General features: G+C 48.6%; 9 protein-coding genes across 9 annotated transcripts; 6 read left to right on the top strand and 3 right to left on the bottom strand.

Annotated features, from left to right (window-relative positions):
• Nucleotides 1-1,908: 1,908 nt before the first annotated feature.
• On the top strand, nt 1,909-3,660 carry N7446_002624 (uncharacterized protein; the record flags this gene model as incomplete). The annotated part of the gene is made up of 4 exons (XM_058511373.1): nt 1,909-2,544; nt 2,596-2,795; nt 2,844-3,418; nt 3,476-3,660. 4 exons carry the CDS (start codon nt 1,909-1,911, stop codon nt 3,658-3,660), a joined length of 1,596 nt encoding a protein of 531 aa, XP_058376909.1.
• A 795-nt stretch (nt 3,661-4,455) lies between these two features.
• Nucleotides 4,456-5,163, top strand: N7446_002623 (uncharacterized protein; the record flags this gene model as incomplete). The annotated part of the gene is made up of 1 exon (XM_058511372.1): nt 4,456-5,163. One exon carries the CDS (start codon nt 4,456-4,458, stop codon nt 5,161-5,163), a length of 708 nt encoding a protein of 235 aa, XP_058376908.1.
• Nucleotides 5,164-5,183: 20 nt separating this feature from the next.
• N7446_002622 (fumarylacetoacetate hydrolase family protein) lies at nt 5,184-6,371 on the bottom strand (the record flags this gene model as incomplete). The annotated part of the gene is made up of 6 exons (XM_058511371.1): nt 5,184-5,342; nt 5,396-5,557; nt 5,614-5,854; nt 5,903-6,119; nt 6,173-6,251; nt 6,309-6,371. 6 exons carry the CDS (start codon nt 6,369-6,371, stop codon nt 5,184-5,186), a joined length of 921 nt encoding a protein of 306 aa, XP_058376907.1.
• A 599-nt stretch (nt 6,372-6,970) lies between these two features.
• Nucleotides 6,971-8,836, top strand: N7446_002621 (uncharacterized protein; the record flags this gene model as incomplete). Its single annotated transcript, XM_058511370.1, has 8 exons — nt 6,971-7,155; nt 7,205-7,229; nt 7,288-7,321; nt 7,378-7,582; nt 7,633-7,737; nt 7,800-8,366; nt 8,427-8,544; nt 8,603-8,836. The coding sequence occupies 8 exons, from the start codon at nt 6,971-6,973 to the stop codon at nt 8,834-8,836; spliced, it is 1,473 nt and encodes a 490-aa protein (XP_058376906.1).
• A 2,263-nt stretch (nt 8,837-11,099) lies between these two features.
• On the top strand, nt 11,100-11,594 carry N7446_002620 (uncharacterized protein; the record flags this gene model as incomplete). The annotated part of the gene is made up of 1 exon (XM_058511369.1): nt 11,100-11,594. The coding sequence occupies one exon, from the start codon at nt 11,100-11,102 to the stop codon at nt 11,592-11,594; it is 495 nt and encodes a 164-aa protein (XP_058376905.1).
• A 450-nt stretch (nt 11,595-12,044) lies between these two features.
• On the top strand, nt 12,045-12,385 carry N7446_002619 (uncharacterized protein; the record flags this gene model as incomplete). Its single annotated transcript, XM_058511368.1, has 2 exons — nt 12,045-12,152; nt 12,209-12,385. 2 exons carry the CDS (start codon nt 12,045-12,047, stop codon nt 12,383-12,385), a joined length of 285 nt encoding a protein of 94 aa, XP_058376904.1.
• A 1,300-nt stretch (nt 12,386-13,685) lies between these two features.
• On the bottom strand, nt 13,686-15,720 carry N7446_002618 (fungal specific transcription factor domain-containing protein; the record flags this gene model as incomplete). Its single annotated transcript, XM_058511367.1, has 2 exons — nt 13,686-15,434; nt 15,502-15,720. The coding sequence occupies 2 exons, from the start codon at nt 15,718-15,720 to the stop codon at nt 13,686-13,688; spliced, it is 1,968 nt and encodes a 655-aa protein (XP_058376903.1).
• Nucleotides 15,721-16,468: 748 nt separating this feature from the next.
• On the top strand, nt 16,469-18,530 carry N7446_002617 (uncharacterized protein; the record flags this gene model as incomplete). The annotated part of the gene is made up of 2 exons (XM_058511366.1): nt 16,469-16,592; nt 16,683-18,530. The coding sequence occupies exons 1-2, from the start codon at nt 16,542-16,544 to the stop codon at nt 18,528-18,530; spliced, it is 1,899 nt and encodes a 632-aa protein (XP_058376902.1). The 5' UTR covers nt 16,469-16,541.
• Nucleotides 18,531-19,550: 1,020 nt separating this feature from the next.
• N7446_002616 (DNA-binding ATPase) lies at nt 19,551-25,433 on the bottom strand (the record flags this gene model as incomplete). Its single annotated transcript, XM_058511365.1, has 4 exons — nt 19,551-19,845; nt 19,906-25,299; nt 25,350-25,367; nt 25,423-25,433. The coding sequence occupies 4 exons, from the start codon at nt 25,431-25,433 to the stop codon at nt 19,551-19,553; spliced, it is 5,718 nt and encodes a 1,905-aa protein (XP_058376901.1).
• Between the last annotated feature and the right edge of the window lie 487 nt (nt 25,434-25,920).

The following is a 25,920-nucleotide window of genomic DNA, read 5'->3' as shown; positions in this document are numbered from 1 at the left end:
TTAGTGTGGGTGGTCAGCATACCTTCATGTTGAGTACCATGCTAATGTTTCTCTGCAGCCATTAACCTCACCCAATCATGACCGAGGAAGCTCATATGTCTTGCATATTGGCACACTGCCATTTGTAACCCATATTTAGCAGTTTAGTCTTGCACACATCCCATTTCTGATCTTGCATGTGATTAAAAAGAGGAGTCTTCCACTCAAGCTCTTCCAGGCGAGCAACACGACACCTATGCTCTTGCAAATCCAAAATGGCTTGACCCAACTGAGATCTACTGAGCCGGTCACTTTTTCTATGAGTTGCATGCTTTTGCAATCCACGTCCGCAGCAATGTCGACTGTCAGATGCCATTTCATCGTGAAACCCCTCAGCTTATTTTGGGTGTGACGCAAATGATCGCAACTGGGACAGCTTGATAAAATGACCAGAAATAATCTCCAACTGGTCAAATCCTGCATGGCGCATGAAAGCCAGTGCCAGATCCATACCTACGCTCGCGCACTCTTGGAGGACTCTTGCCACATAGGTCAATTACTACTGGAAGTCGCACTCCCAGAGGTCAAGTCTTCTCAGTTATTGAGCATTAGTGGATGTGTCGTCGATATCAGTGTATCTATGTGGCCAAGAACTTTAAGCCGGTCATCTTCTGACCACACCGTCTCGCTTTTGCCAACAAAGCAGAACAGCGACTTGCTGCAATGATCGATCAAGGGCACATCTCTCTCTGCAACAAAGACTTAGCATGACATCACGAGTGCGGAGAAAGTCTTGTCCACTCTGAATTGAGTTGAAGATAATGACATGGTATACTAGCGATCTGGGCCTAGTATGTCGTATGGTGAGGGGAAATTCGCGCATTTCCCAGCCCGTAATGCCGGAGTGTCATGTTTCGACTAGAATAACCTCTTGTTGGAGCTACCAACATACTCCCATCAGTATAGACTATCGACAGTGGCTCACGCTGTACTTTATAAGATAAGATATTGATGCAGCACTATGTAGTGACATGCGGATAATTCCCTCACTATGTGGGTGTACACAGTACGTACATGTACTATACATCCTCCCTCGGAGCGCCAGCATCTCCACATAACCGCCACATTAGACTTAGCGTAGCCGCCGTGCATTAGCGTATCCACTAAATGTCATCACTAGTAGTAATCTGGACTAGCGCAGACAAACATAGCAGCCTCCAAGGCGAGGAGACAAGGCGAGGGATAAACCGGCCAGAGCTTGTGTACGTTTCAGCTCATTTCTTAGCGTGATAGCATCCTGTTTGACTTATCTTGCCCCTATAGCTGTGTCATCAGACTTGTCCTATCGTCAAATCACTATCTCGTTATCGGCCCATTTATCGACTCAAGTCCCCTGAACAAGGGCTTATTGTTGCCCGAAATGTGGAGACTCTCACCCCCTGAGTCCATTCCTAGTAACCTATGGTAAAGCTTGCTTATCGTGACTGCGTTGTGATTGGCACGACCAGAACGAACTGACTAGTACATCATCCCGCATCGCTAACCTTGTTAGAGAATGGCTTGAAGAGATAGGGCACAAAAGATTTCAATGAAATTCGGCTTTAGTGGCTGTTACTGTATGCCCGGGCCTCATATGGCCAATCAAATTAATGTCTCCGCATGGAGCCCTCGTCACCAGACAATCAAATAGACGTTTACTCCGATATCCTTACTCGACGATGCTCCGCTCTCCAATGACGAACTATAACTTTATAAGCCTGGGTGTTCCTCGATGTTTGGGTGTGCTGAGGACATAAGCTCCCAAAGAATCTTTTTACCGCTTAACACTTCTCTTTTTTACCTAGCATTACCAAAATATTTCCTCTAAACCCCTTCCCAGCGCGCTATTGTGATAACCCACTTGCTGCAATTCCCTAAAGCACCTTGACCATGGCAACCGAAGTCGACACCAAGCAGCACGGCTCTTCAAAAGACAAAAAGTTCGAGCCCGATGCACTTGACGACTGTCCCAAAATCGAAGAAGGCAAACATACCTCAGCAAACGGTGTACTTGAAGCCCTTGGCTACGAGCCTGAACTAGTACGAAACCGATCTACCCTCCAGGTGGCTTTTATGTCATTTGTCCTTGCAGCAATCCCATATGGCCTCGCAACAACATTCGTCTATCCGCTTGTCGGAGGAGGTCCGGTAAACATCATCTGGGGATGGCTTGCAGTGTCTGTGGTTATCCTCTGCGTGGCTGCTTCCCTTGGTGAAATTACCTCCGTCTACCCAACTGCAGGGGGTGTTTACTACCAAACCTTCATGCTATCGCCGCCTTCATACCGACGGATTGCTTCCTGGATCTGTGGGTGGTCATATGTTGTTGGCAACATTACTATCACCCTCGCAGTCAATCTTGGAAGCACCCTTTTCCTCGTTTCATGTATTAATGTTTTTGAGTCTTCACCTGGAGTGGGAATTTTCGAGGCCGAAACTTACCAAGTTTTCCTTATATTCCTTGCTGTCACTTTTCTTTCTACCGCAGTATCGGCTTTTGGGAATAAGTGGCTGCCTTACCTTGACGTACGATCAGACGTCCTTTTATTTGCCTGGATTTGCTGACGCCTTCAATAGACTTTTGCGATATTTTGGACACTTGCTGGTGTACTGGCTATTGTGATATGTGTTCTCGTAATTGCTAAAGACGGTCGACACGATGCCGAGTATGTCTTCACCAACTTCGAGCCCCAGTCCGGATGGCCAGCTGGCTGGTCTTTCTGTGTTGGACTTCTGCAAGCTGCTTACAGCACCTCATCAACTGGCATGATTATTTGGTACGTGGTCTTCACCCATTACCCGAGGTCGTAACTTACCTCTCGAAGTATGTGCGAAGAAGTTCAACATCCATCAACACAAGTCCCGAAGGCGATGGTCGGTACGGTCATTTTGAACACCGTGGCCGGCTTCCTCTTCCTTGTTCCCTTAGTCTTTGTACTCCCGGATACCACAATGCTTGCCGCCCTCGCATCCGGCCAGCCAATGCCAACTATCATCAAGTCTGCTATTGGAAATGAAGTTGGGTCATTCTTGCTTCTGCTTCCTCTGATAGTTCTCGCCTTGCTCTGTGTGATTGGCTGTACCACGGCTGTCTCGCGAAGTACTTGGGCCTTTGCTCGCGACGGGGGTATCCCGGGCTCTAAATGGTGGAAGCAGGTGAATAAAGATGGTGTCCCATTCAACGCTATGATGCTTGGCACGGCTGTCCAGATCTTGCTTGGTTTCATTTATTTCGGATCAACTGCTGCATTCAATGCTTTCTCTGGCGTTGGAGTGATTACTTTGACTGTCAGCTATGCCTGCCCAATTGCAGTGTCTCTTGCTGGGGGTCGAAAGCACATCAAGAATGGACAATTCGATCTTGGAACCCTTGGGCTGGTTTGTAACATTGTGGCTCTGGGTAAGACATCTGATCTATGATTGCTAAACGAACATCGCTAAATATTTACGCATTTAGCTTGGAGTATCCTAGCTATTCCCCTTTTCTGCATGCCAACTTCAATTCCTGTCTCCGCGGAGACAGTCAATTATGCACCAGTCGTTTTTGTGGCATTCATTTTAATTGCTTCCGCCTGGTACTGGGTTTGGGGTTATGAGAAGTATGCCGGGCCGCCATCATTGGATAGCGAACCTTGGCGATAGGGAATATAAATAAGCAATGTATCTGATACTTACTGGGAGTTATGAAATTGAAGCAATTCCAAGACATCTCGTGTTACTCCACTTGAGGCTGAGAGGCTGAGAGAGGGGCACGGCCCGTCTCACCTGCGACCGCTCTTTTCTCCCACTCAGCATTTGCTGCCCAACCCTTGCATTGTCTCTTGTCTATCATTGCGGCAATCCGTTTGTCTAGGTTTTACAAAATGCAGGAACCAAACTACCTAGTCTGTGCCAACCTGTTGGTGTACCAATGGAACGGTGAACTTGCAGACGACTGGCGAGAGACTCACCTCGTAAATTTTCATATTGAAGATCCTAGCGACATTTCTTCTATTCTTCCTGCTTGGTCAAAAGTATGCATAATGTATGTGATAGGACTCCATGTCCAGAAGATTGCTGACGAATCAAGTGTCGCCAACTCATTTGCGATTCAAAAGTGCCATCAGTGTCGAGAGTCTTTTGCAGATGCGCTCGCTATGCCTAAATTCTGGTGGTCAAAATATTTCCGAGATGGAAATGGCGGTTTTGGATGTGAAAGCACGAGGCGTTCTGGAGTTGTTACTGGCTTCAGTAAGTACACAGATAGTAACTAATGTGATAGCGCTGATTTTGCTAGACACCTGGTCTAAATTTACTGTAAAACAGGTGGAACCCGATGCCAGTTTCACATGGTATTATACAAATCTCTTCACTAGATGGCTACCGTCCACTGGTCAGACTATTGTCCTTGCATTCGATATGCAGCCACCGATCCAAGGGCGATGTCTCAGAGCTCTCATGCATCCGGACCCGAGTCTTCTCAGTGATCCATTCTGGGCTCACCCATATCTGATGGAACAGATTGCTCGCGCCCAAGAACCCTCTGTGTGGGCTATCCGAGACCATGTTCGAGCCTTGGAGACCGAAAGGAAACCAGAAGGTAGACCACAGCCTGACTACAGGCGGCTCCACGACATCGCACGGCACGCAATTCATGTCAATGAGACATTAGATGCCACCATGCAAAGTTTAGAGTATTTGATGACTGAACATGAATACTATAAAAACTTGAGCCATGAGAACGCCACCAGTGCATCTGAGGATATCCACCGTCGTCTGCGCTTTTTCCAATCTTTCATCGCCAATCTACGCTCTCGGTCAATCTCGAATGAAAAGAGGCTTCAAAACGAGATCCAGCTGGCTTTCAACACTGTGGCCCAGCATGATTCAAGTATTACCCTTGAAATCAGTCGCGCTACTCAACTGGATAGCGCCACCATGAAAACAATCGCTTTCGTTACTCTCACATTCCTGCCTCCTACCTTCATCTGCGCTATCTTCAGCATGTCATTTTTCAACTACGGCCCTGATACTGGTTGGAATATGTCGAGCAACTTCTGGATCTACTGGGTCTTTGCTATACCCACAACTGTTTTTACAACTGTGCTATGGACTTATTGGGGAGACATTCGGGACATGATTCTTTTGAAAAAAGAACAAAATTAGATTCTCCATTCAGAACAGGTTTATACTCTCGAAATTGGGCATACTTGTGTACCGATTCCATGGCTTATACTCACTCGTAGTTCATCCCCCGGCTGAAGGAATTGTGGGGGCTTCTGTGAGATACCAATTCCACAAGGTGTCCCTGTGATGATGACCGTTCCAGGCAATAAGGTGTGACCCTATCATTGTAAGCTAAGTAGGACATTTAGGCCTTTGGACTTTTCACCCATACCTGAGATAGATAAGAGACAATTTCGGGTATACTGAATATCATGTCGTCGGCAGATCCATTTTGCATAATCTTCCCGTTGAGAGAGGTCTTCAGATTCAAAATGGCAGCATCGGGGATTTGCTCTGTGGAAACAATACATGGGCCGAGAGGACAGAAACCGTCCTGGTGGATGTCAGCTATGATGCTAACCTTATCTGAAGCAACTTCCCAAAGCATACCATGCCCTTTGCATACGACCATTGCGAAGTCTGTTCCTGATGCTTGCGGGCGGTCACGTCATTGGCGACGGAATATCCCAGAATGTAGTTCGATGCTTCAGAAACTAAAACATTCTTGCATTCCCTGCCAATGACCACGGCCAACTCAACCTCATAGTCTGCTTCATCATAAGCCACATTGGGAGGTAATATGATTGGATCGGCGGCAGAAGCAATGCAGGTCTCTGCCTTGAGGAAAACGCTTTCAAATATCAGCAAGTAGCTAGCACCAAAGGGTCAATATACGAACGTTGGTGTTTTTGGAAGAGTCATCTTCATCTCAGCGGCATGCTCCTTGTAATTGAGACCAACACAGCGAATAGTTCCAGCTTCTTTTTGTGACACTGGAGATAGAAGCTGATCAATGACCTTGATTTCACCAGTAAAGGAAGCGTCATAATCCAACGCTGAGCCGCCAGCCACGACTTTGACAGCCACTTCAAAGTTTTTTTCTATGGCCTGGCCCACTGCGATTTTGTTAACCAAATGAAATTTCTTAAAGGGCATTGACATGTAATACCATCAATGTTCGCATTTACAGGCTCGCCTCCGTAGATTTCACCATCTTTGCCTCTGAAGCGGACCCATCGTTTCCAAACCTGGAGAAAATCAGTTCAATCGAATTGCAAGGAACACTTATGCAAGGAAAAACTTACTGGATGGTTTGTAGGTAAACTTGGTTTAACCCCGTTTGTTTTCGAATCATTAGAAATCGTCATGTTCAAAGATAAGCAAAATAAAGAACAATTCAGAAGTTACAAAACCTGTCGTCTTTCTCTTCTTATCAATGTCTCATGATGTACCCCCGACTAGAGTCGGGAAATTCATCGGGAAATTGGTGGCCGATCAAAGGGACAAGGTTTGAATTTACCGATGCCAAGATGATAAAACGCGGGGAATGGCAAAGTTATCGGATCAGGCCGACCAGGCCCGACAAAACCTTGTCGGAATTTGGGAACCCTATATCGCATCTGTGAAAGACTCAATGGGATTAAATATAATATCAAAAAGTCCATATTGTGGTGTATAACATGTAAAAGTGATGTTTAAGGTTACGAAAAATTAAGGTAGAGCCAATTAAGAGAAGGAATTGGTCACTCTCGCTTCTTATCTCTCACGGTTCAATTCGGCTGCGATAGGCGCCACCAATGTTGTCGGACAATTACCGCCCCCTTTCCCCCCAATTCTTTGAATAAACCGATGTATTCACCGATGGTTGATAACGACTGTATAGATGTGATCGGTACTTAAAGACCGATGAGGATCATATGTCTACTTGTTTCCGTTCTCGGCATCACCCTACTATTCCTTGCCCAGCATGACAATCAAGGAAACAGACATCAAATTTCAAGCCGACACATCTTCGGACCATGATGTGCAAATGGGCAACTTCTCAATTGATCCCGTCCGCGAGAAGAAGCTTCTGTGGAAGCTTGACCTCTGCATTTGCCCCTTAGTGATGCTCATTTTTTTGGTTGCCTATCTTGATCGTAGCAATTTGGGGTAAGCTTTTATCTCACACAGAATATGTCCAATTGCTAATATTTTCTAGAAACGCGGCTGTTGCAGGAATGCCAGTAAGCACGAGACCATAAGTGGCTGGAGGGGCTTTCAATACTAACTGTGTGCTCACAGGAAGACATCGGTCTAGTTGGAAATGAACTAGGGAGTGAGCTCATTCATATCCCATTCTTACTACACTCGGAGCTAACAAATCGGAAACAGATGCCGTCTCTCTGTTTTACGCGACCTATGTCTTTTTCGAGATCCCATTTTCGATGCTTCTCAAGAAATTACGCCCAAACAGATTGATATCCGCGTTAATCATTGGTTTCAGTGCGTCAGTTCTTGCCGGCGGCTTTGTCAAAAATGTTGCGGGGCTTTATATTACCAGACTTTTCCTCGGTGTTTTTGAGAGCGGTCTATTCCCGTGAGTTTCGTTATCATATTTGTGCCAAAGTTAAGCTAATAATTGTTTAGCTGCTTGACGGTTCTCTTGACCACTTTCTACAAGCGCGAAGAGCAAGCACAAAGAATTTCATATCTTTTTGTATCTGCTGCTCTGAGTGGAGGATTTGGCGGCCTGTGCGTGAAGCCCTCTTTAGGTTATCGAACCCTTTTACTGCACATGCTAATAAATATTATAGTCTAGCGTTTGGTTTGGTTCGCTTGGACGGCGCAAGTGGCCTCGAAGGCTGGAGGTGGCTCTTCATTGTGGAGGGATTAATGAGCGCCGTCGTTGGCATTGCCACTTTCTTCCTTCTTCCGAACAATTATGAAACCGCTTACTTCTTGAACGAGGAAGATAAAGAGTTGATGCGCATGCGTATGCAGCAAAATGCGCGTTACGCTGATTCCGAAGAATTCGATATTAAGGAAGTGTGGAAAACCCTGAGAGACCCTAAGAGCTGGCTCACCTCCTTCAACCAAATATGCGTCAACACTTGTTCCTTCGGATTCAGCACCTTCTTACCTACAATTATTCGAGGATTTGGCTATGATTCTGTTAAAACCCAACTACTCACTGTCCCTGTGTATATCTGGGCTTCCGCTTTCTACTTGGTGGTTGCCAATCTGTCTGACCGAGTTCGCATGCGGGCTGTCTTCATGGTCCCCTTGTGTCTCGTAACGGCCGTTGGATATGCTTTGATGTTGGGAGTGGATGTCCATGCGCGTGGTCCACTTTATTTTGCAACATACGTTTGTGTTACTGGGTATGGACACTCCATCGCTCTAAGAATACATTGGGGTATAACAGCTGACATTTCTTTCAGAATCTACGCGGTTGTTGGCCTCGGAGTCAGTTGGAATGCTAATAGTCATTCGGGTTACTATAAACGTGCCATGGCAGTGGGTCTTCAGCAATCTATCGGAAATTGTGCAGGTTTAATTGTAAGACAACATTCAAATGGGTGCTTTGATTTTTGGCATAAGCTAACATATGCCACAGGCGGGTCAAATCTACAAGTCACCAGTTAATGGGCGCTATGTGACTGGGCATTCCGTTTCACTTGCTACGATCTGCCTTGCATTCTTTGGAAACGCGGGAATGTGGACGTTGCTGCGATACCACAACACTAAGCGGGCTCAAATGTCACCAGAGGAGAGGGAGAGGATTGTCAGCTCAGGGTCCTATGAGAAGAAAGGTGGAGACTTCCATCCGGACTTCCGCTACATCCTGTGACATTTTGTATGCCTGCATACGTATCAACACATTATAATTTATATTTGGAACTTACATAAGTCGATTTGTAAAGGATGGATTCCAAGTGCTTGCCCTGTCCCTTTTGTGAATTAATCTCCTTCTTCCTAAAGACGTTCATTCGATAATCACAGAATGTTAAGGGAATTTGTTTAGTCTTTGGGCTACACTTGGAACCAGTTCCATTCGGATTGAATAACTATTTCGAATGTATTGGATGGTTCTTCTGAGATCAGATGCTGTTAAGTGCGGGACTGGTGTTCCTCAGAACGGATTTCACTCGCCAAGTGGGGATCGGCGTTCGAATGTGGCAGGAGAAGTCACTTTCTTGTTTGGGGTTGGTAGTTTCAAATCCCGATCCATAATGTAAGATTGGGGCCTGGTTATGCTCCGATCATTTACAATCCTGGAGCTGTCTACATACTCTCGGACATCTTCCGAATACCTTTACTGAAGACATTTAAAAATCGATCACTCGGGGATGATTTGTTACTGTAGCCTGCTGTCTCATCCATGGGTCTATAGAAGCCTGAATGTATAAGAGACTTATTCACCAATTGACGTTGGATAGCGTATTAACCGTGGGACCTTTTTCTATAGAGCCCCTTACCACAGCGTGATATTCACACTCGTCTTACATGATCGGCATTTATATGACCAGGATATATTTATAGAGTACGGATCATCCGAAGTATCTAGGATCACGTCTACAAAGGTCTTCCAACATCTATCCTACATTTGTGAGCACTGGTGATCAGCCAAAACTGCTCCAAGCATGGTATGTCGTGGTGGAGACTAACGCAAGATTCAGTGGGGACGGGGACTTGGCAATTCGATACTGAGTGATATTCATCTGAAACGGTGTAGATCACCGGGGGGCATTGCCTACTACATCTACTACTATATACTACTACATGCACCTTTGTTACTAAAAAATGAGGATATACCTAAACACGGACCCCCACACACTGCATACATGTACCTTGTGCGAGATGTGGTAAGTGATAGGCATCGAATTTGGGATATACCCCCACGCAATTGAAACCGCCTTGGCAAAGCCGTGGCCTACAAAATTCCGCTTGGCTTTATTCATATCGTGATTAGTAGAAATTAAAGCACTTTGAAAGCTACACCATAGGAAAGCTCTATGTGGGGCATCCGAAGTACATGTTATATTTCTAAAGATACGGATTGAAGCTATTGTTCAGGATCAGGGGTAGTGATATACTCTATATTAGAGTTGTAGTTGTAGTCCATTGGATTGCCCTGCAGAATATGAGATAATCAAACAATTTGGGGCCATTGGCTTGCAGACTTTTGCTCTAGGATTTGGCCCCCATTTCCCTGCCTTGGTTTTAGCCTTCATTAGTGCTGATTTTCTGGGATGCAGAATCTTGCATTCAAGTAAAAAATGATACACTGGTCATGTGAAGCAACTATACCCTGTCGACCAACCTTCCATCATTGTTTGTAATTGCACAGCAATGGGAGATCTACGTTCATTTTCGGGATTGGGACTAGTCACAATTGACGGTCCCACGTTTCAAAGAGTCTCTAGGCAATGAAAGTACTGTATTCTACATTCCAATCGATATTCTGCTCTTCTGTGGGTTCGGGGTATCTCTAACAGCTAGTATGTAAAGTCTTGGTCTTGCTGGGATTTTTGAGTTGACCCCTGGATCAGCACTCATATTATCCACTTCAGTTCTAACAGTTCATTAGACGACTTGCATCAGAATAAGACTCCTTCAGCTAATTTTTGGACCCTTAATAGGTGGAGCTAACCAATCACTCAATGCACTGTAGCATAATTTACCACCAACCCCAAATCTGCCTGCCAGGTCTCCCGGAAGGTAATGCTTTCAAATGTCGGGTCATATGCAGGAATCAACGCCAGGCATGCTGTATAGTAGAAGGCAAACACTCAGAGCCATATCGTAAATTGTTTTTTTCCTGCAATATAATGGTCGATAGGCCCACTCTCCAGAAAGTGGACAGTGGGCCCCGATTCAGCCCCGTCAATCCTTTTGTGCTTTGCTGATATTTCTCCACAGCAGCTCATATTCATGATATCATAGTAAGCATAGGAGCGCAGTGCTCTTGGTACCGGCTTTCAGGATGGCTCCGAGCAAGTATAAAAGCCCTCTGAACAGCAGCATCAAGAGAGGAGCATCAACAACAAACATAGCTCCCATTCCAGCTATAAACAAACCATTCTTCAAATATCAGTTTTCACAGCACCATCATGTTTTCTCTCCGCACCGCTCTTCTCTGCCTGATGGCTGCCTCTGGTAGCGTCTACGCCGAGCACCTCAAGGTCGTCTGGTCGTCTGGTGACTTTTCCACAATCTCCGGTCCTGCCGGTGGAAACACGAACGGACATTACTCCGGCTTTGCTATCATCAACGACGCTGGCGAAGCCATCTATGACCAAGGCTTCCCCGATGACCACGCTCCTTGTTACAACACCGACGACGGCCGCGAGTTCACCATCGAGGGTGACTGCTGGAGTACCCCACGCAAGTTCAAGTGCATGGCTAATTTCGGAGGCCATCCTGAAACCTGCGAGGTCAAGGACGGTTATGGCAACAGCCTTGGCACCGGTACCGGACAGACTGATACCACTTTCATTGGTATTTCTATCGGTCAAGACGCTAGCTGTGTTGTCGAATTCGATTCTGACAGCGATGGCTGCCCTGTTGATGACGGTAACGGTCCCCTTCACGTTACCTCCGGTTAAATGACACACCAGAGCTCGAAGGACACCCTTTGCAAATGTTAGAACTTTCTCTTTTGTATCGAGATCTCATTCCTTGAACAGGATTTTGGATACCTCTCTGTATAGTCTGATGGGTTTATTATCTTCTTGCATGAATTCAATCATCTAGCAAACAAAGCTGGGATGGTCATATCCTTTCCTGTATGTACCTGGCTGCACGTTTCTAGTGTCTCTCTCTTTAAGAATCTAGCAACTTTTACAAAGCTATCGTATGGGGATTACCGTATTTGCTCGTATGCTTAGTCGTTGGCGACACAGGCGAGGTAATACTATACCACCCCGACTTGGGAAACCCTTGTCCCTTTGTTGTTCTTCTCTCGACGTCGCTCAGCCACCAGTCCTTCCAACCTCCATTCATCTACATCCATTCTACTTGTCTACCATCTTACGATCCGCTTTCAACGGTTCATCATGTCTTCCCCTACCAAAGCGAAGGAGACATCCGATCTCGCCGGCCTCACCCCGGGTGAGACCAAGCACCTGCTTCTTGCTAACCTGTGCATGACCACCACTGGCAAGGTTGGAAACATCGCAAGCTTAATGCTGCTCAAGCTAATTACGTATATGCTGTACAGATGGATTGGGAGCTCCTGGCCACCCTCACGGACACCAAGGCCAAATCCGCCCGATGGACTCACCTGACGGGTCGCCGCAAGCTTGAAAATGCCTACCATGAAGCCCTCGCTGGTATTAACAGCAAGGGTGAAGCCCCTGATAACCAGGGCGACCTAAAGTCCCAGGAGAAGAAGTAGCTTGAACAACAACAGACAGCCAGGAGAACACACGAGGCGATGCGCGTGGGTCCTGAATTTATGAGTTCTTAACAACTACCTCGATACGGTGATCATGGAAGTAAGAGGCCCAATCTGTTCCTAGTTACCCGGCTGTGTTTACGATTGTAATGGCCATCGGTAAATAGATCATTCACGTTTTCGGCGCTACGGCGAGTAGGGGTGACATTTTCGAGGGACATAGCTGGCTCAATAATTCCACATAAGACAGAAATACAAGCAGACATCTATCAGTCTACATGTGCAAACAATATTCGTCAAATCGCGTGATCCTCTAGGCGGATCTAATGTCCCCGTAGCCTTAGATTGAACTCGGATTCAGCTCAGATGTACTGGAGATCATGGATGGATTGCTTCGGGGCGTACGCCTGATCTACAAACTTCGTGGTACTATATTGACCTCGGGTTCGGTAGCATTCGATCTACAGTCACCGTATCGTTAGGTTAATCGTAAACTCCGCTCAGATATGCCGTACATCATGCGTGGATCGTTTCAGGATAGACAACACTTCCGAACCTGTCCCGCCGGTCGATGTGGAGCATGAGAGATGAGATGATGTTGTACACGTCAACGATTCGTTGTCATTGTTCATAATTGCACTTGCAGATCTGGTACCTTCCCAAGTACACTTCTAATGCCTGTTTCCGCCCTCGATACCTGCATTCTCACCAACTGATATCACGGAAGATGCCTCGATGCTTCAAATCCAGCGCGGTCTCCGCCTAATGAGAAAGGAGCGTGAGATCGTCAAAGGGTCATAGGGCTAGCACCCACTCATCGTGACACGTGCATTTCTCTCCGTCCCTTCGCCCATCGCAAGCTAATGATAGTCAGACAGATGGCAGGTCAGACATACAGCACACGCTACCCCTACCTTTCGATCCAAATTTGCTATATATTGCTTCAGAGTTATGAAGTATCTGGATCGTCTTAGTGGGGTCGAACAGCAACAACTGCTCATATAGTTTTCTAGAGCGGCAGGGATAATCGCTGTGACGTGACAATGTGCCGGAAAATCTCAAGTTACTCGCCCTCTTCAGGGTGAGGCTGCACTACATACACTTTGCACTCTGTGGATGAGTAGTAAAAGTGGATTTCAAGAAGTGGTATACTTCTTTTACGAGGGGATTGGTCATTGGAGACTCTGTGACAAAGGACTTGTATCTCATTTGGGTCGACAAGAAGCTCTTGATATGGTTTATGAGCCCTGCAAGTTTGCCAACAGTGATGAGAATGACCTCAATGCTACCGTCAGATATACTATGTATGATATGCAATCTCAGAAATCATTTGCTCCCAGGTTTCAAGATCTGCTGCTTGTGGAAACGCAAAGTTCTGATCTTCCCAGACTGCGGGCCACATCATATCAGGAGAATAAACTGGTGGCTGACTGGGGGAATCGGCCATTCCAGCACCCGCGATATTCATTGTTGTCGACATGTCTGAGTTACCTTCTCGCTGTTGTATCATAAAGTCTGGCAAAACGTCGGGTGAACTTATTGGAGTCTTGTCGCTCGGCTGTTCGGTGGCTTGGGCAAATCCTCTGGTGCGGATGATACACAACTCGACCACTTTGACCTCAGCAAGGCCAAATTCGTTAAGCCAGACATCCTTTCGCAGTCTTTCGCAATATTCCTCGAGGTCGTTCAATATGGCGGCAGTTTGAGGGGCATTTGGTCGCCGCACCGCTATAATACCAAGAATGAAGGCACTGTTGAACATGTTGTGGGTTCCTAGTGTCCATCTCATGTTTTCTGCCGTTCCGTAGTTTAATGACTGTAACCTGATCTTGAGATCGGAAGACGCAGAGGATATACATGCCTCGTGGCTTAGGCCGAAGCGATTAGTGATGGATTCGCGTAGAAGATGAGGTCGATGAAGAGTGATTCGAGCAAAATGAAATGCGGAGTGCAGATAGAGCCGATGCCATGGCAAGAATGTATTCGAGTCATCCAGTGATAGTTCGGGGTCATCCACAGAAAAATACGCAGGTAGTTGTTGTTTCCACGCAACAAGCTTGTCATCCATTTCGACTACCATGTCGTATGACGCAGGGTACAGGCCAAAGCATCGGTCCTGTATTTCACCTGCAATTTTAGCTAGTGCAGTTCCAAGAAGCGATACAGTACTCCGTGTCGGGTAGCTTATAGCATGGGCCTTGGCTGTAGATGACTGCTCATCTGTCAGTCCATCCAGCCACACATTTTCTGGTGCTTTGATGAGACACATATGATCCGATATGGCGTATGGCCTTCCGAGAGCAAGTGCAATGGTCTTGTCGAGCATGTACAGATTGCTCCAGAGGCGTCTTCTGGTCTCCGTAGCTTTCTTGGATAGTCCCCACTTTTCTCCATCGATATGCATGCCCTGTGCTTGAGCCATACGCATAGCAAAGCTGATGGTGAGCCAACTCTCAGCGACTTGCCGGGTATATAGCAAATAACGTGTGACCATCAGGCCTGCTCTAACAAGATCCAAGCTTTCTCCGTGAAAAGAGGGTGAAATAACGATGGCTCGTCTGGCAGCCCAGTAAAAGCGAAGAGAAGCTTCCTCGCTTTCTTTTCGTTTTTCAGGTGAAGAAGTCGTGGGGCTGTCTAGGAGCACACTGAAGGCCAGGATAATAAATAAGAGAGCGAGCCATCGAAGATCCACGCCAGCAATTTCGTCAAATCCAAACTTTCGCCCCCAGAACTCTGCGAATTGCTGTCTGAAGGTCTCGGGGTGGACCGTGTCGATGGCCCAGTTGATCTCAGTCAAGAATCTCTCGATCAACTGATCAACAGTCACCTTATTCCGCGGTAAAAGACCAAGTAGATCCCAGACTTGTGAGAATGGACCGGAGTCATTCCGGAATGATTGCAACGAGTCCTTGCTGGACAAAAGGCTCATCGGGGGTAAATCAGGAGCAGATTCCTGGATCATACGTGCTGCCACCTGGTGGCCAAAGTAAGAGTTTCCAAAGAAGCTCGGTGCTCCTCTGGCAATATATAACTGCCCTAGCTCTGTGCCCTGGTTATCTGCTGTATGGTCACCTTGTCAAACTCAATACTTGCTGTGTGGGCGGTGTTAACCTTACCTGCTGCGCTGACTGCCCCCTGAGAGGGAGCTCCATGGTCTCTATCTTTGTCGGGCCACCGGCACAACTCGGGCACTCCACGTTGAATGCAGCGAGAGCATGGTAACTCTCTGTTGCATTTCTGTTTCCGGGAGTGGCATTGGGAACAGGATGTTGTCTTGCGGCCACGTCGAGTTCTAGCACGGGTTTCGAGTATCCCGTTGTTTCTGATCTTCCCATTTGCGCTCATAGCTTCATCTGGTGGCAGACCCCAGACACGAGGGATCGATGTTTTATAACCAGACGACAAAGCTGAGGCTCGTCTGGGCACCCGGAAGGTTAAAAGTTCTCTCAAGCGGAGGTTGTTGCCTGAGAGATAAGGCTTCAACACCACGTTAACGTTTAAGGTTAGTTGGTTATCAAGACGAAGTTATATAGCTGGAAACGATTTGGGTTCTAATACTCAGGTGCTTTAATGAGCTGAGAATGTGAAACTGTGCTTGTCTATCACTCTGAACTTGGGAGCGCTTGTTAGTATGTTGATATCCACTTATCGTTAACCTCAATATTGAAAGCTTTACAATTCGTTTTCCTCTGCACTTGAGAAGTATGATCACGGCATCAACAGAAGCGAGATATTCAAGAAACGAATTCATAACCTGATCTCAATTTGTGTGAAAAGAGAGTGTTTAAAACTTTTGGGGCTGCTCCTGTAGACCCCTTCCAGTCCGGGGCTTCTGCGTATAGGCCGGGTGTTCCGGGTATCAAAGAAGCTCAAGAAAGGCACAATTACTTCATGGAGCATAATTGTACTACAAAACAATCTGACTGTCAAAATTGTCAAAAGAAGAGAGAGCTCGAATTTGTTGGCGCTTATAGAGCTGCTGAGTCATCTGACGTCAAGCGCGTTGTTTACATTTCGTTCGCTTCGACCGCTTCGACCGCCTCGACTTCCATGCTTCCCCACTCCCTTTCTTGAGATCTATCCCTGCAATACTTTTTCAGACTATTGCAATTTCCTCACATCTCACTGTCTGTCGCTTGTGTTTTTCTTTGCAGCTATGGCGATTCGCCGATCCGCGCGCATTCGTCGCGCCCAAGAGTCTCCGGAGGTGAGTTAGCATAGCAACATCCCATTGTGGGATGGGCCCAGGTAATCCTCGTGGAGGTTCATGTCTAATGTTTATTTCTTTTCTGCTCAGGTTGAAGACCCTACCCCTCAACAACCCCAGCAAACTGCGGCTTCCAGACTTGCCTCCGTTGCCGAAGGGGAAGAGACTGCCAACCATAATCTTCCCCATGTTCAGACCCCAGTCGCGCAGACACCATCTCAAAAGACTCCCAACGCGTCTGCTCAAAAGAAACCCGCGACCGCGCAAACTCCAACTAGTGCGACAGCGGCTCGTCCACCTCGAGAAGAAATGCATCCCAGCAAGGTGCACCAAAGCACGACCAAACGCGCGGACTCGGGGCTGATCCTTGGATTCAACCCCGTCAAGAAGGATGCTGATGGCAAAGTTGTCAAGCAAGGCGTAATTGACAATACACCTACCAAATCCAAGGCGTCTCCCGCGACTACCCAGTTTGGAACTCCAGGATTCGAATTCAAGTTCTCCTCCGAAGAAAACGACCTCAGCGACCAGGCCAAGAAACTCATGGAAAGTGTCCGTGGCGACGTAGCCCGAATCAAGGCCCAGATGATTCACGACAAATCAAAGCAAGATCACGAAGAGCACGGAGACCGGAAGATTGCCATGCCGAAGGGCAGGGCTGGCCGATTCAGCGATGTGCACATGGCCGAATTTAAGAAGATGGATTCGATTGCTGGACACGCTTCGGCATTCCGCGCTACTCCTGGTCGCTTCCAGCCTGTTACCAAGACCCTCAAGCGATCTAAATCCAAAGCGCAGCTTGACGAGCCGGAGAGCCAAAACTCATCTCCCTCTCGGCCTGCCGCAAAGAACTCGGCGTTGCCTGCCCCTACTCCTGCCGCTACCGCTAAACGTGTGAAGCACAACAAAACCGGAGATACCTCATCTCGTGGATCAGAGAAACATGCGGAGAAGCCTGTGGAGAAACCTGAGACGCCTCGCAGACCCGCGGGCCCACGCCCTCGCCCAGGTGTTCGCAACTCACTCATGACCCCCACCCGTGCTTCCCTCGCTCGCTCAACTGCTACCAGTATCAAGGCGCCGAAGACTTCCATGATCCCATCGTTGAAATTCTCCCCGGTTGCTAAAACGATTGCCTCGCCACGAACACCTCGTACCGATTTCAACCCACGCCTCAAGGGCAAGTTGCCAACCCTCAGCAACCTTCGATCTATTCTTCGCCGGCGTCAGCCTCTTTTCTCTCGTGATCCTGCCAAAATTGCATCTGGCACCCATGTTGCTGCACCTGATTTTAAACCCAACACGCTCTTTGGGGGCTCCACTGTTGATCTGACTGACTCCGCTCCAACCCCTTCGCCAAAGAAGCATGTTGAGTTTACTCCAAGTGTCAAATCCCGTCAGGAGCTTGCTCTGGCGTCTCCCTCGCCCTCCAAGGGCCCCTCTGTCAAGCAACGGTCTACTTCCACCGATGTGTTCTATCCGATCCTCCCGACTCTCACGCCAGAGAAGAATTCCGCTATCTCGGCTGCCGCTGCTGATTCCCCCAGCATCTCATCCATCCGTCGCGTGCGCCCCTCGAACGCTGTGGAACAGACTGCTTCGTATCCAGAGATGCCCGTGATTGCTCACGGAATTGCTCACGGAATCGGCAACAAGAAGAGGCATCGTAGCGAGGTCGATGACACTTCCAACGCCGAAAACACCGAGAACGTCCCACCGGCTGATGCGCACACCGACGAGCGCAGCACCAAGAGACTCAAGTCAAACCCACCCACTCCAAGCCCAGTGAAGCCAAGCCCAGCGAAGCGCCTCATCAAGACCCCAGTGCGGCCTTCTACCGGAAAAGCTGGCACCCCTGCCAGCACGAGACAAAAGAACCGCGGTGTCCTCAGCATGAGCCGTCTCAACATGCTATCCAAGCCAAAGGGGCACGCCTAAACACGCCATGACATAATAGGTACACGCCTGGCGCGTTAGGCCGCGTCTCTGACGAACTGTCTTTCTTCAGGAGTATGATTAGCACCTGGTTTTTGATTCAAGCAATTTCATCTTCGCCATCTTTTCTGCCAATCACACATTGCAGTTATGCTCGTCTGCAATGTCAACGAACCAACATTCCATTCTTGTTTGTATCTACTTAACTTTTTTTTCCTTTTTTGTCGAGAGCCGAAAGATCCTACGGTTTTCTTCCCTTTCCTCCATTCCTGGTGTTCTTCTTTGTCGTTTGGGCTCGAAATGAGCCTTGTGTGGGATTTGGCGTCTGAGATACAAAGGTTGCGTTTTCAGGCTATTTCTAACGTGACAGGCGTCTTTGCTTTTTTCCTTTCGTCTTTGTCTATGTACTTATTGGCAACAATGACAGTTTCATCATGAGTTCTGTACTACCATGTAGTGTACATTGTGCAGAGTAGCTCTGCCAGAGCTTACCTGTCAGCTAGTCGACGTCCACCTAGTTTGTTCTACAGGGAAGAGTAAAGTCTGGATGAACCAAAGGATTTTGCTATGTACATACAGGATAAGGTAAGGATCCATCCATCGGGGGCAATGATAAATGAAGCTAGCAATACATGAAGAAGAATCAATGGGGGAGTAGGAAAACACGCATAAATCAAAAGGCCTTCCCAACTGTTGAAACATGAAAAATGGAATTTGGGATATGGTAAATGGGTTATTATGCCCCGGTCTGTTGTACAGACAATGCAGAGCCTCCATGGGAAGAAAGAACATGGGGAAATTACAGTGGCATTAGACATGAAAATCGTTCGGGATGGGAATGGGGTGTAGAGGGGGATAGGAGGGATAAAGGGAATTGGGTGATTGAGATTCAAGGGCGGGAGGTGATTTGTGTAAAACAAGATGGTGAGATTGGAACGAAGATGAAATCAAGTCATCAGACGTATCCGAGGTACAATGCAAGGTTGGATGGACATTGGTTGAGATGGCGACGGGCAGGGTAGATCAGTTCTTCATGGTTTCCAAGAACGAATCCAGGTTGTATTCTTCCTGGTACTGCCTGTCGTCCCAGAGCTCGCCCAAGTCGTCTAGCCAGCCCTTCTTGCCCTTCTCCTTGACTTCGCCATCGATATCGACCATGTCCACTTCGTTGCCATTTTGGTCGCTTGGTTTCTCGGCTGTCTCTGCCGTTTCGCCGAGGTTGAATAGGTCAAGGAGTTGATCTGTGTCCATGGTGCCGAGGCCGGCGTTTTGTTGATTGACCACGGTGGAGGCAACGTCGATCTTGAACCGTTGCAGGCTGTGTGTTATGTTAGTTGGTTACATTTTCACAGTTGATGTATAGGTTTAATAAACTTACTTCAAGATCTTCTCCTCCAAGGTACCTCTCGTGATCAGACGATAGACGTTGACAACCTTTTTCTGACCGATACGGTGGGCGCGATCCATGGCCTGGATATCCTTCTGCGGGTTCCAGTCGTGTTCCACGAAAATGACGGTGTCTGCACCTGTAAGGTTGAGACCCAGTCCACCAACGCTGGTAGTCAAGAGCAAGACGTCATAACTGGGGTCGGTGTTGAAACGGTTGACAATGTCCTGGCGCTTGGTTGCTTCCACGCTACCGTCCAGGCGGAGGTACTGAACAGATGGAAGGAGTTTCTTGAGAACATCGTTCTGCACAATGTCCAGCATCTCTTTCATCTGACAGAACACAAGTGCCCGGTGAGGGCTGACGTAGCTTGCGCCTGTGTCCAGTTCACCCTCCGCCGTCGGGTCAAGGCCAATACCGCAATCGACCAACAAGTCTTTTAAGGCGTTGAGTTTTGGTGCGTGAGAAACATCTCTGATGTTTGAACGCTTTGTGTTCAGGAAGGTTTGCACCTCGTTGTACTGCTTGTGGCCTTCCTTGACCACCAGTGCAGGAGAGTTGCACAGACGACGCATGTATTGGAGCGCCTGGAAGATGTGCTCCTTATCAGAGCGATCTGTGCTGCCGACCTTGTCTGCCAGCTCCTTCTGTTCCTTCTTGCTGAAGTCCTCGAATAGCTTCTTCTGGAGTTCACTTGGGTCGCAGTAGTAGTTCTGGATGATCTTGGGTGGCAGATCGTTCAAGACTTCCTCTTTAAGACGACGAAGTAGGAATGGCAACACTTGCTTGTGCAGTGCTTCGATTGCCAAAGCACCCGCTTCCTGTTCCTTTGAAGAGGACTTACTGAAACGGCTTGCTGCGATGGGCTTGGCGAACCGGTCCAAGAAGACCTTCTCCGTACCGAGGAAGCCGGGCATCAAGAAGTCGAAGAGCGACCACAGCTCGAGAACATTGTTCTGGATGGGTGTACCGGACAAGATGAGACGGTGGTTGCTGGCCAGTTTCTTCACGGAAGTAGTGATCTTGGCCTTGGGGTTCTTGATAAGATGACCCTCATCAAGCACACAGTAGTTGAAGTTGATAGGGTTGAGCACATCGTTATCATTCCGGCAAACATCGTAGGAAGTGACAATAATGTCGGTGTTGGCCAACAGAGGTTGGAGCCTCGACCGTTCGGAGGGAGGACCGACGTAAGCAATGCAACTGAGGAACGGTGCATACTGCTTGATTTCTTGCTGCCAGTGTCCAGAGAGAGAGGGTGGACAGACGATCAAGGAAGGAAGTTTTCTAGAGTCGGTAGATTGACTCTTGGCAAACTCCTCAGCACGCATATGATGGTCACTTGCCACAATGCAAATTGTCTGCAAAGTCTTTCCGAGACCCATGTCATCGCAAAGAATACCGTGGAGGTTGTAGCGGTTGAGGAAAGCAAGCCAGTTGACACCATCTTGCTGGTATGGTCGAAGCTCGGCCTTAATAGCGACAGGAATTTGGAAAGGTTCAACCTTGCGCACATCCAGCATCTGAGACATGAACTTCCTCTCCCGGTCACGGCCCTTGAGCAACTCCTCAGAGAAGCCGGGGGGATCAGGGATACCTGCCTCGAGGGGCACCAATTTGACGAGAGTTGCGAATGAGGTTGTAGCCAGGAGACGCACGTCGTTGTCAGAATCGCTCATGCGGCCAAGAACGGGAACAACCAGGAAGATGACATAGGGGAGAATGCCATCCTCCATGACGTGGATAAGATGGTAGATACACTCGATCGCACCTTGGCGGTGATGCACATCAAGACCATTGTTGATGATAGGCAGCACATTTTCGACCAGCATGGTCATACCCTTGACGGTGATGACGCTACAAATAGTAGCGAAACATTTGGCCGCGGCGTAGCGAATAACAGAGAGTCGGCACTGAAGACCCTTGGCAATGATGGGCATAAGGTCGATAACCCATGGGTAGAGGCCAGGATCGAACTTAGGCAGGAGAGCCCGTAGCGTAGACAGACCATCCACAATTTCTTGGCCAAGTTCGTTCTCGGGGTTGGTGATATCTTCGGGAAGGTCATCGGATGCCAGAGCCTCTCGCAATGGCCGTTCAACAAGTTTCGCGAGGTTGGGAATCTTCTCCAGAAGGCCAGCGCCAAACTTGACAGTCAACTGCTCCAATGCATCCTTGGCACCGCGGCGCATAATGCGTGCCTCCTTGGCTTCTCTTTCGAATTTGGCCGCATCTGGGTGATCGCGTCGATCTTCTTCCTTGCGCAACGACAAGATCGATTTCTCCAACTGAGCGTTGTGGGGGAACTCGGGGGTTTCGGATGTATCTACGCAGCAGTATTTGACCAAGTTTCCGATGATCTTGTCCACTGGTCCGCGCTTTGTGGCAGTTGTGTAGTACTCGATGAGACCTGCGACGGCGGTTGCAGAGCGCTGTTGGAGCTCCACGTTCTCCTCCTTCTTGACGCTGTCCATCATGCCCTTGATGATATGACCAGGCTTCTTGGGGATATCGCGCAAGGCAATGAGAGCGCCTGCGGTTGCAGCCAGCACACGCATGTCCCGCTGTTCTCTCATCAATCTCGCCTCATCGACGGCGGATTGGGCGGTGGTGCGGGTATCATTTAATACTTGAGTAGCAGTGATACGTTGAGCGGGTGTCAAGTTCTTCTTCAGACGGTCAAAGTCTGGACCAACAATCTTCTCGGCGTCAGCCAGAGAGAAGGCATTGGGTCCGGCTTCTGCGTCGCCCTGTACGACGACAGCCAATGTGGGCAGTCGGGAGGGTGCAACATGTGCATGGTCGCGAAACGTGTTCAACAATGAATGGCACTGAGCGCGAGCTACATGAAGGTAGCATGCAATATCGACATACCAGGATGGACGCTCGCCTTCAAGGATAGGTCGGAGATGGTCTGTCAAAGTCGAAGTGTGTTTGCTCTCTGATCCAGAGCGGCGAGCATACTCCTCTATAACCATTGCGGAAGAAAGCTGTGTTGTTGAAGCAGGGAACTTCAAGCCGTCCAAAATCGCGGGCCAAAGGCTTGGAAGGTCATACTTGTCCCAGAATGAAATCAGTTCACCCAATGCCTTGGCGGCATAAATCTTTGATCTCAGCATGGTGTCGGCACCGACGAGATCGATATCACCGGACAGCATATGGCCATCCACGTTGTGGGCTGATGGAGGGGGCGCTTCCTTCTTCTCTGACTTGCGTCTGCGTCCCGGCTTGGGTGTCTCGGTCACGCCGGGAGTGGCGAGGGGAGGAGAGGATTTGGAGGGAGGGGGAGCAGGAGCAGCACAGAATGGTACGCCGGACGGTTTGATAAAGAGTGATGCGTTCATGGGGATGGGGTATCGTGGGACACCGAAAGCGCCCAGAGTCAGGGTGACCAAAGGTTGGACTGACTCTGACAGCTCGGCCTCGGATCCGAATGAGCCACGCAACTCAACAACCTTGAGCAGCTCCGACCAGACTTGGATAGATAATTTCAAGACACCCTCATTGCGCTCCACGAGAAGATTCTGAAAGATTAACCGCAGTGCCTTGCCATCTACCCAGTCGGTGGTACCTTCGCCCTCTAGCTTCAAGAATGTCATGAGAGCTCGAAGCACGGCAGAGCGGACACTGGTGATGGTATGGCGGAGGAAGGGGTAGAGACGAGGAACCAGCTTTCCAAATGAAGCCTCTGGGTCATCTGCGGCGTTCGCCTTCATTGCATCCAGAACTTGGGAGAATGTGCACAGTTTGGCCAAAAGATCCATGACAGAACCGGTGCTAGCACTGAGATCATCTTGTAGGTTGGAAAGACAGTCCCAGACAATGTTCATCAGAGGACCAAGAGTTCCAGTCCGAGATGTGACAAACTCTTCTGCAATGGGGACAAGGGTGGCGGCACTGACAGCCCGAACATCATCATCGAAATCAGCCAAGCCTTTCATGACAGCCTCCAAGACGCCATCCATCATACTTGAAACCTTGACAAGCAAGTCCTTTCGGACTGCAACAAGATACCGAAGGCCGATCATGCCACCGTGGCAGACCTCCCATATGGGGCGATCTAACCCTAGGTCATTCTGCATGATAATACGATAAAGGCAACGGTAGGATGATCGGACTGACTTGGGGTGCAGATGTGAAAGGAGGGCACCTAGGGTCTGGCCCACGGTTTCCCGGATAGGGGCAACCACGTTGTCGGAAATGTAATCACCGAATCGGTCCAGTATGAGAACACAAAGTAGCCGGCATGAGAGGTCATCCAACCACCGGCGGTTGAGGGCATCGTTTTCTTCGCGGGATTTCCCATCCAGGCGACCAGCTGCAATGCCCTGGACCCTGATCACTTCACGCAGAGCCATCGCTGCACCGTGTCGAACCTCCCAATTTGAGTCGAAGATGTCCATCGTCAGGAATTCGCACATGTGCTCTAATGGCCATCCACCACCTTGCTCCACGATCTCCGGCTGGATGTGAGGTCGCTCGGGGACAATGGGTCCCTTGAATTCTGTGACCAATTTGGAGTCATCGTCATCTTCGGCGCGCTCAAGAGAGAAATAGTCGGGTTTTGTCTCGCCATTCTGGTCATTGTCGTTCTCAGATTTGACGGGGAGGGGAGTGGCCACAGGGGTCGCAACAATCTCAGACTGGCGCTTTGAAGACAGATCCACAACACGAACTTTGTTAGCTCCCATCTTGGCATTTTGCTTGTTCTTGCGTTTGAGTTGATTGAGTTGTCGCTTGCTCAACCCACCATCTTCCTTGATTGCGGCTTCGCTCGGGGACGAGGGCCGCCGAGAGGGAGGATCATGCACGCTGTTTTGGCGAGAAACCGGAGCAATTTCCGGCTCGCGCTTGGGAGCGGGAGTCACCACCTTAGGGGCAAGGTCGATATCCTCTATGAGTTCATCATCGTCGTACTCGCCTTGGAGGCCGAGTCGCGCAGACAAGGTCTTCTTTTGATGCTGCAATCGGGCTGCTGGTTCCATGGATGCGAGTGAATACTCATACTCTTTGCCCGCACTACCGAGGAGCCGCTTGCCATATTTCAATACGGAAGCGATATCCAAGGTGTCCAACTTGAGGAGACCATCACTCGGAATGGGTTCTTCTAACTTGACCTCTGACTTGATTTCAACATCGTCGTGCTCTGCGGCCGACTTCATTTGGAGACCGTCGTCCTCATTTGGATCATACGGATCTGCATTCGATACGATCAGTCCAATCGCCTTGGCGGCAGCTGTCCTTGTATCCCAGGACTTGGATCTGAGATAAGGCAGGATGCGCCCGAGCAAGTTGAACAGTTCATCAGGGTGCTGTTTCTGAACGTCCGCCAGCTGTTGGGCAGCTGTATTACGAATCAACTGCGTACTGCCCGTCTCGAGAAGCCTAGATGGTGGTCAGTAGTCTACTTACATCCCAACCAGATATAAACTCACGTGACGAGACGGTCGAGGCTGGGGCTTATATTAGTATCACGTGACATACGCGTAGTGATTGGCGGTCACTTACCGGGAAGCCATGGCGGGCCTTCACTCTTTCACCCGAGTGAAGGGCGCAATTGGGGTGGGAAAAAAAAAAAAAATCCAAAGCCAAAACCGAATTCCAATCAGGCAACTTAAAAGGCAACGTAAAGTGAAGCGCGGAAGGGAAGCCAGGAACGCCTAACGCCCTTAGTCAGCAAAGGGAAGATTTTAGTAGAGAAGGGTCGAGGTCACGCAGCCGGGTTTATATCATTGGGGGTGCTTCTGCCCGGCGCGCTGGTCCATGTTTGGGTTGCTGACGCTAGGCTGCTTTTGGTTTAGTGCGGGCGGGCTTCCACTCACAGCGCGACGATTTTTTCTTTGCTGGGTCATCACGTGACAGACGCGTTCATTAAGATCGAAATGATGTATGAATTAGAGAGTGCGATCGAAATATGGGTATTTCAAGGAGTCAAAAATGCCACATGCCAGATCACCTGAGGTTTCAGAGATCAACAATGTATGCGATGGTTTGCAATTTTTCGCA

This window comes from Penicillium canescens (assembly GCF_028828765.1).
Source record: "Penicillium canescens strain IBT 15451 chromosome Unknown utg000002l_segment0_segment0, whole genome shotgun sequence".
NCBI classification, from domain to species: domain Eukaryota; kingdom Fungi; phylum Ascomycota; class Eurotiomycetes; order Eurotiales; family Aspergillaceae; genus Penicillium; species Penicillium canescens.
This window is presented reverse-complemented; position numbering and strand designations above follow the sequence as displayed.